The sequence below is a fragment of the Maylandia zebra genome, linkage group LG9, assembly GCF_041146795.1.
Source record: "Maylandia zebra isolate NMK-2024a linkage group LG9, Mzebra_GT3a, whole genome shotgun sequence".
NCBI classification, from domain to species: domain Eukaryota; kingdom Metazoa; phylum Chordata; class Actinopteri; order Cichliformes; family Cichlidae; genus Maylandia; species Maylandia zebra.
Window position 1 is genome coordinate 5,784,206 of NC_135175.1, and position 9,553 is coordinate 5,793,758.

Below are 9,553 nucleotides of genomic sequence, written 5' to 3' on the forward strand. Positions count from 1 at the left end.
TGAAATTAAAAAGCATTAATGAACTGGATCCTAGCATCAATAAGGCTGCATTATTATTCTGTCTTAACACTCATTTAATTTTTCCTTTATGACATACTGATCATTTCTCTCTACTCCCGCTCCCCCTCTTCCATTTTATCCATGAGCCTCTCATCCATCAATGCTTGGTACCCATAATTATGCGAATACTGCTTGTTTTGACAACACCAAGTGTGCTGCATTGGCTGTCCACATATTGACTTAATGAATAATCACTTTTGTTGAAAGGAGCATATTCAATCAGTTACCACAGTCCTGAGCTCTTTCAAGCAGCTCTATTGTGTTCATTACAATAGCTGTTTCCACTTTCTTTTTTCACATACTGACAAAATTGTAATCATCTTTGTAAAGGATTTAGATCTTTTTAAAACATTATACAATTTAATTTTATGAAATAGATACACACCTTTTTTTTACATTAAGACATAAAAGCACAAAACTTAAAATCAGTTTAGAAGAGACATCTATTTGAGATAACACAACTAGGTGTGAATGTGCGAGTGAGTGTGAATGGTTGTCTGTCCCTGTGTGTTAGCCCTGCGACAGACTGGCGACCTGTCCAGGGTGTACCCCGCCTTTCACCCTGTGACAGCTGGGATAGGCTCCAGCGCCCCCCGCGACCCTGAAAAGGATAAGCGGAAGCGAATGGATGGATGGATGGACAAAAATATTCACGTTTTCTTAATTGTTATGAAATATTAATAGTTCTTCTGATCTCCTGACTTATTAACATTATTGCAATGCTTAAGAGCAAAGGAGGCCTATTAACAGCACCTTTCCACACCAGTTAGAGGTCGTCCTATGTTGGGGGTATGGGCAAATCAATTACTCAAAGAGCCTTACAAAACAACATTACAAAAAACAACCAAGATATTCGTCCCAGTGATGAGTGAAATGAAAGTGTATTTGATGGACCGGCAACCTGTCCAGCCTGCACCTAGCCTCTTACCCAGTCTCTCCCTGACCCTGATGGGTGGGGGGTGGGGGTACCATCAGATGCAGATGGGCAGCTAAAGAATTGCCTGAATTACTACACTATTTTAAAATAGTAGCCTTTGTACTTCATTTTCCTTTTTGGCCATAACGATAAACTCTGTCAACAACCACGTCAAAGTGTACCATACCTTTCTCCAACTAAGAGCTTGGATAGCCTAAAGCCGCCCACATCGAACAAGTGGTTAAGAGGATTGATGGACAGACAAAGTAGCAATTAGAGTGGTTAACAAGGAAATTTTGTTGATGTTACTATAAAACGTCTTCTTTTTTAATGATGTCCAATTGATTTCACATTGCCAGTGTAAACCCGAGGTATTTTGGTATACTTTTATTCTGCGCTCCTAAGTAGTATCTGTAACCTGCATCAACACCTATCACCAGTTTAGAATCAGTAGTTAACCAAAGCATGCTATCGAACTATGGAAGGAAGCCAGGGCACACATTGGAAACACAGATCAGAGATTTACATCCGGAACCTTCTTTCTGTGATGCAGCAGCACTAAGTATTATCCCATAGTTCACCTTGTTTCCACTGAAAGGTAGAACTATGTCCACAATTCCATGAATTCTGTTAAAGCAACAAAATCGTTATTGCTTTAATCCCCATGCTTTTGACTTGATGACCTTGACCTTTTGAGCTGTTGGTCACAACATATATTTGTTTTTTGTTTTTTTGCCATATAAATGAAGAGTCATGAAACTTTGAGATCACGCCTCATATTTGGTCATAATCCAGAGAGTATACACAATATATAGCTGTGTTTACAGACTAGATTACAATTATTAAAGGATCATAGAGGGATTAGAATTCATCCTGAGGTTAACATGAGTGGACCATGTTTAACAGTAATCCATCCTGTTGATGTTGACATAATTCAGCCTGGACAAAACTGAGGACCAATAGTGAGACAGTACCATCCCTAGAGCTCTGTTTACATGGTAAAAACTGTCAACTGCCCCTATGCCTGGCTGATTCCAGACACTCCCAGGAGGTTCCTGGCACCTGCCCCTGCCCCATTGTCTCCTCTGGGATGGCCCTAGTGGGCAAAAGCTCTGCAAAGCACAAGGATCCTACTTTGTCTCAACTTGTCTCTCTGTCTGATATGTATCCCTGCAGACCCTAAATGGTGATGTGGTTTCTCCAAACAGACAGGCTTTTTAAAGTAGGGAAATGTTAAATAGGTATCTCTTTAGCCTTACACCGCACTTTATTGATCAAAAATACTCGCACTCACAACTGTGTGCGTCTGAGATACTTAAGGGTAAATATACTGACCTTCCAATTAGTGAGCAACTCACTCCTTTTGAGCTGTTGCTGCACATGGCTAAAACCCAGCTGGTTTTGTAATACTACATCTAGCTAGAGAGTTGCTGTTGTACTGTTTCCAAACGTAAATGGGTTTTGCGTGAGTTAAGGCAAAATGCCCATGGAAAGCAAACACTGATGTTAAAATGAAAAAGAGTTGCCTACTGCTATTCCTCCACTGGGTGTATCTCTGTCTGTCCCACTCCTCTCTGTTCTGGCCTGTGTGTCTCTCTGCCCTGGGCTACAGTTGCTTTGATGGGCAGCATGGGAGGGGGTTGGCATATTTAATTCCCAGATGAGAGGTTTGACATGGGATGGAGGCAGGGTGAAGAAAACGAGACACTTCAATCATAGACTGACAGTTTTCACTATTGTGGATTTGTGTACGCACATTCTTAGGGTGTGTATGTGTGTGCGTGTGCATGTGCAGCATTAGCTGTAGAAATTCAGTGACATGCTTAAGCTTTTCTAGTATCTTCAGTGTCTTGTTTTGAAAGCGATGTTTTGAAGTATGTATTTTAGTTTTCTGTGTGCATTGTCTTTTTAGGGCCATAAATAACAGCTATCTGTTCTAGCAATCTGTTCTTAAAAAATATAATAATAATAATAATTATAATAATGATGGGGCCCTTGCACCCCAGGGTTCAGGGCTTTATGTACCCATTCACATGGGTGTCAATTAGAAAATGTATGCGTGACACCTAATTTAAAATTTTATGATTTGAATTTTTAAAATTTGCTGTGGTGCACTACAACAAAAGCTACACAATTTAGCATGGCTGAGGTCTGTAGTTCAGCCTGACCAAATTTAAAGTTGAACCCTTTAAAGTTGAACTTTAAAGGGTTCACCACTAGATCACTTCACCACTAGATCAGTAGATTGCAGCCTAGTGAGAGGAAAAACAGTGTAATCAACATTGTACCACTGTGCCCCACAATGGCTGCAGCCACCAGGTTTCCATTACTGTTTGGATCCTCCTGGAGTTTTTCCCCTATCCGTAGAAAGCTGTTTACTCACTGTTTACCTCAGCTATCAATGCCGGGTGAGAAGCACCAAGTTCTGTTTAGGCTATAAGACTTCTGACCGATGACAGCAATATTGCGATATCAATACAATGATAGAAAATTGCTCCCAGCATGACCTGGAAACACCTTCAAACACACCATTCCTGTTCTTCAAATTAAGTCTTGCCACAAGAACTCTGTATTGCTTGGTAGACCACAATAAATTGCTTGTTGGCACAATACCAGCCTTAATTTAGCTGAAATTCTGAATGTTATCTAATAACCAAATAAAAATGGTGAAATTTAGCTTTGATGACTTCCTAGTCCCAGTCTTGTTACATTCTTGCGTGCAGGTATTCCCCCATGCTCCATTTCTATGTAATCTGATTTTAGAAACATTAACTTTGTGGTTAATTTACAAGTTTTGTATCAGGACTTATGGTGAGGCCATATTACAGAAGACCATGGGTGGGCCCTTAATGTCTATTGACATGGTCCCTGGGATGATTAACGGACAAAAACAGTGGATAGCGGTGCCTAGCCCATTAAGCTTGATCTTAAATCATTCACAGAGAACTTTGGCTAAAAGAGGATTACAAATGTCCGTTATTTAACTATGATTATTCTAGGTAATTTCTTGTGGTGTGAGTTTTTAATTAGTATTCAGGGATTTGTATTTAAAATGACTTGCATTTATACGTATAGAAGGAAATCATGGGTGGCTCCTTTTAAATGTTCAGGTCATCTGCTTTCATAACCGCATCTCAGTGTATGCAAGCAAACACTTCAGCATTGACCCTCCAGTTTATGAAGTTTGAATGCCTACAGTCACCCCGTCCACGGACCACTCAAGAGAAAAGCCTGACAGTTGCATAGACTCATCTCATTCAAACCAAACTAACAAATGAAGGGATCTCTGTATGTCTGTCTGACATCTGTCTAGCCTATCTGTGTAGCCTATCACTACAACCGTTCATTCAATTCTATTCAGACTTCAAAGGTGTGTTACTAAAGACGAAAGAAGTGTGTGGATATTGCGCTCCTCTGTGACCTCATTAAAATCTCAGCAGTTTGGAAGTTTTTATATAAACCTCAGATGACGGTGACATCTCCCTTTGTCGATGCCAACAAAGGACAGTGTAAATAATGGCTATTGCAGAAACTGTTGGGAAATGCGATCTGATAGTGAGATAAGCTCTTATAGATACACAATTTATGTTTCTGCTGTCTAAAAATGGCATTTGGCCATATTTGTAACACATTATTGTTTTATTACGCTTTTTCTGGTATATCCATGCATGATAGAAATTGTTCACTTTTGGAAACACATTATTGTTAAAATATATTTTGTACTAAATGTACTAATTCAATTTAGAGATACAAAACAGTTTAAAAGAAACCAGATTTATGTGCACTACACTGTACATCGCTTTAATTGTTTATCCAAAATAACAACAGCTAAGGAAAGAAACTGTTGTCTTGATATCAATCGCAGAGAGAACAGACACACTGTGACTTTGGTGGCACTTTGACCTGGTGCATCTAGAAATTCCATTACATCCCATAAGTCACTCCAGGTCCTCTTAACTAAAGCTATTCATCTATTTGGCAGTGTTGAAATGCACATGTGTGCAAGGTTGCCTTGGGTCAGGAGATACAAGTAGAAGAGCATTAGATACCAGTTGGCTGGAAAAGGGAGAAATTTACTGAGGCATCGTAACAGCTGGAATAAAACAACTGACACCAGATAAAGGAAAATAGAAATAGTTGATATTTAGCATAGGACAGTTACTAGTTGGAATACTAACGCATTTTTAAGAAGTCCTTTGCATAATTCATTTTTCCACAAAGGGATATACTCATTATGTACACCCTTCACCCCAATTTCCATGCCCCATACCCGATTCAATTGTACATGGTTCCCTAATCTAAGCATTGTCTAATCATAGAAGAGGATAAAGGGTGAATTCCTTGTCTCATTTCAGAAGGAATGAGGCAATGAACAGTTTATACTCTTACCTGAAACAATGTCTAAACACAGATAATTGAATAATTACAACATTTTTGTTTGGCTGTAGCTTTATAGCCATTGCTGGCCTGTGTGCACATGATTATCTCTGCTGTTGAAGGCAGAATTTCAACCCTGGATTCCTTTTCCTACTTGTACTGTTATTTACAATAAAATATAACCATGGTTGCCACAGAGCCAAGCTCATCTGTAACCGGAAGGTTGCCGGTTCGATTCCCCTGCTCTCTGTCCTGGTTGTTGTGTCCTTGGGCTAGACACTTTACCCTACCCCCTACTGGTGTTGGCAGCGATATGGCAGCCTCTATCATTATTATTATATTTTGAATACTATTTAAAATGTTAAGCCTAGAAGAGAGAAAAACAACACGTTTATCTGTGGAAACATCCTGCAGTGAGGAGCAGAGAACTCTTTTCCAGTCCGATGAGCTCTCTTGCTTCTGTGCAAAGATGAGACCCATGGGACGGCAAAGGTGGCAGTGGGGTGAGAGGAGCATGTATGTGGTGGTGTGTGTAACTTACACTAAAAGGTATACTGTAATAATATGGACAATCAATACTGAACACAACAACTGTGTGTTCACTGTTGATGATTTTCTTGATTTTCGTGTTACACTTAAATTGTCGGGCTGGGTGTGGTTCAGATCTACCACTCAGGCAATTTGTTGTTTGACCCCTGACCCCTCCTCTTTATGTATCAAAGTATCCTTAGGCAAGATACTGAACCCTGAGTTTCCCCGATCCATCTGTCAGAGTATGAGAGATGAGATGAGATGGCCTTTATTTGTCAGTTGCAGGTCTTTTGCAGGTCCTAACCCTAGAGTATGTTTGAATGTTAGATAAAAAGGCTTAAAAGGTACAGATAAATGCACCACCTGAATGTTTGTATGATTGGGTGAATCTCAAATTCAGTAGAAAGGCAGTATATCAGTACGAGTTTTCATACCTTTTCTTTTGTGCATACCCCTCTCATGTTTGTAAGCAAAGACTTTAAAACACACAGGTTATTAGGGTTCTTGGCAGAGAGAGTACTCGTATCTCATGTGAATTAGTTAAAATTAATTCAGTTCACCATATCACTGGATAGTTCCACTGATCCACTCATAGCTTGTTTTTGGCCTTGCTAAAAAGGGTGTAACGGCCGTACATCTATTTTAGTTTGCTTCATCATTTCCCCTTTTTTATAAGTAAACATCCACCTGTGTCTGGAGACTTGTTTTACACCATGTAGCATTTTGAGAAGTCATTTTCACAGAGCTTTCATAGTACAGATGTCTTTGAGTTATTGCTCAGCTTAGTCAAATTATCTCTAATTGTATTTGTAGGAAGACAAGGCTACTTTTTAATGGAAGTTAATTCACAAGTCCTAGTGATGCATAAAAAATTTCCTTGTACCTGTAATTTATTCTGACTCATGTGTAACAGAGCACTATCCGGGGCCAGTAAAATTCACATTTTTTGGTTGAGTTTTACATGATCTTTTCTGAAAAACATTTGTGCAGTTTTTTGTATGTAATCATAAACATGTACGTTGATATTGAATGTGTCTTCCTTCCTCTTTTCCTCTCCTCAGTCTTTATGGCAGACACATGCAGGCCAACCCAGAACCACCCAAAAAGAACAACGATAAGAGTAAGAAAATCAGCCGCAAACCACTGGCTGCCAAAAACAAGTGAAGAAGAAATAAGAGGATGGAAAATCAACACTTATTTAGCAGCCAGATTCACTGCATGTGCCTTTTGTGCTCCTTTTTTGTTAAAACCCTGTATTGCAGTTAAATATATGAAGAGTGTTTCTGCCTACAATGTGTCATTTGGGCTTGTTAACTCTCAGAGTCTCTGTATTTATGATTTGTTACTTACAGGAACTTGACATGTTAGAATTGATAAAGATTGCAAAAAAGCGCAAATTGATTTAAGTACAAAACAAATTACTGTAATGTTATCTTTTAGGAAAAAAGGATTTTCTATATACCAAAGGAAAAAACTGAATTAGGATGATTCTACTTTTGTGTGAAAAGAGCTTTTAGGTATTTCAGAAACATTGTTAGGAGAGTTCAGATACACATGTTCTGTTACTTTCAAACTTTCCTATTTAATTATTATAATCTAGCGTAATATTATGGTGCATATAAAAAAATGCATTAACAGCTTATTTAGATGTTGTCATACATTTCGATACATTTGTTTTTATTCGTGCCTAAACTACGGAAACCGGTTAAGCCATTGTCAGTATATCTATCATGTTGCCTGTTGTTTACCAATGCCTTGTAATGAAGCATCAATTTTTTTTCTGTAGCCATCTTCATCTTTGGAAAAATTACACAACCTGCAAAGGAGATCTAACTATGAAACTGAGAGACACTGCAATCATGCATGCCAGCCCAAAATCACCCCCTGATTTATCATGCTTTTTACAGTATTAGGGACCATAATGTACAAAATTAACACCATGTTATAAGACTTGAAATTAACAATTATTAGTGTTAAAGGAAATGTTGGCTGAGGATATCTATCAAGTGATCAGAATGATCATGTTTATGATCTGGCTGCAATCTGAGGACCTGATGTCCATTAGAAGGAATACAGATTTAAGGTATACACTAGCTTTAGCCTTGGAATTATCGTCCGTCCACCTATGGTGAAATCTGCCATTAACTGTATTCATTCCACTAATGAGAAGAATTTCAAATGAACATGAAATATTATGTTTGAATCCCTCTGTGCTTTCCGTTTCACGTTTTCTCTCACATTCTGTTTTTCAATGCCAAATATTTCACGATCTTTCTGAATGTGTGAATGTAATCCATGTTAAGCTTTTATGCCAGTTCAAAACATGCTGGTCATTAATTGTACTCACTGCATTTCAGCATTTGCAAATAAAAAAGGGTACTTTTGTATTTTTCATTTTAGATTTGAGTACTCTACTTCCTACAAAATACAGTGGAGGTGCAGATTTCTTTGCATGTATTTCTTTCTAGAAACAGCAACGGCAATTGAGATAAAGGAAACCAGCTGAAAAAGAATCAGTGTTTTTGATGCAAAAGTAAAATCTTTTTGCCTGTCTTCTGAATGTGATCTTTTGAATTGTTTTCATTTAATTTCATTTATTTATATAGCGCCAAATCACAACAGCAGTTGCCTCAAAATGCTTTATATTGAAAGGTAAAGACCCTACTATAATAGAGAGCTACAGAGCTACAGTCTAGGAGCTACAGTGGGAAGTAAAAACACCCTTTTAACAGGAAGAATTCTGTTAAAAACTTTATATATATAATTTGTAAAACTGAAGATTTGTTACTAAGGATGTGTTACAAACATATATCCTTAAGCCCACTCTATTTACAGTCATTTCTCCTGCATCTCATTTGGTGGATGTTGTACCAGTTTTGCCCTTACTTCATCTCAATTCATCTCACACTTTTCCAAGGATACAATAGTCCCAGGCTTACTAAAGCCCATTGATTTTCACAAGGTGATTTATAGGTGGCGTGCACGTTAGGGCAGACTTGATTGTATAAGGGAGGCTGCAGAGTGCCACTTTAATGAGGATGGTGACACAGGGTTGAGAAATAAGCACCCAGCTTACCACAGCATGAACCACGATTATATAGCTGCTGTTTTTCTTTAGCTTAACAACCAAAGGTACAAAGCATGTTCTAACACAGTTAGGTTCATAAATATTTGGACAGTGACACACTTTTTGCATTGCTTCCTCTGTACATCATCGCAACGCACAAAAAAAAAAAAATCGAACCTAAATTAAAATTAAAATGAATACTTCAACAATTCTGTTTTGCAGTGTTAGTCAGTAAGTGACTGGCTGCTCCTGTATGGGATTAGAACAATGCCACCTTATCCCATGGTCCAGCCAGTGATGCGATTCACATTCGTATATACGTCCTTATTCGTCCTTATGTGCCGACACCAGTGTTTTAGCTAGCAAAGCGGCGTGACTGATGTGGAGTGAAGCCACGTTAATGACAACGTGTACAACCATTAATAGCAGGAGCAGGACAGACGGAACAATTGACGGAAAAAGTGTGGACTTTATACCAGTTTTTAAATTGTGTTGATCGGCCACGTGAAACCAGAGTTATGATAAAAATATCTGCAATGTTTGGTTTTCTTCCAGAATACTGACGTTGTTTATATTTAAACAGTAAAAACGGTGTTTTATAA

The 9,553-nt window shown here is 38.4% G+C and overlaps 1 protein-coding gene across 1 annotated transcript in view; it reads left to right on the plus strand.

Annotated features, from left to right (window-relative positions):
* Positions 1-8,283, plus strand: part of rsu1 (Ras suppressor protein 1) — a 39,640-nt gene extending 31,357 nt beyond the window's left edge. Inside the window, exon 9 of the mRNA XM_004573686.3 lies at positions 6,946-8,283. Coding sequence (XP_004573743.1) covers positions 6,946-7,048 — 103 coding nt within the window. The 3' untranslated portion in view covers positions 7,049-8,283. The remainder of the gene's footprint in view (positions 1-6,945) is intronic.
* The last annotated feature ends 1,270 nt before the right edge of the window (positions 8,284-9,553 follow it).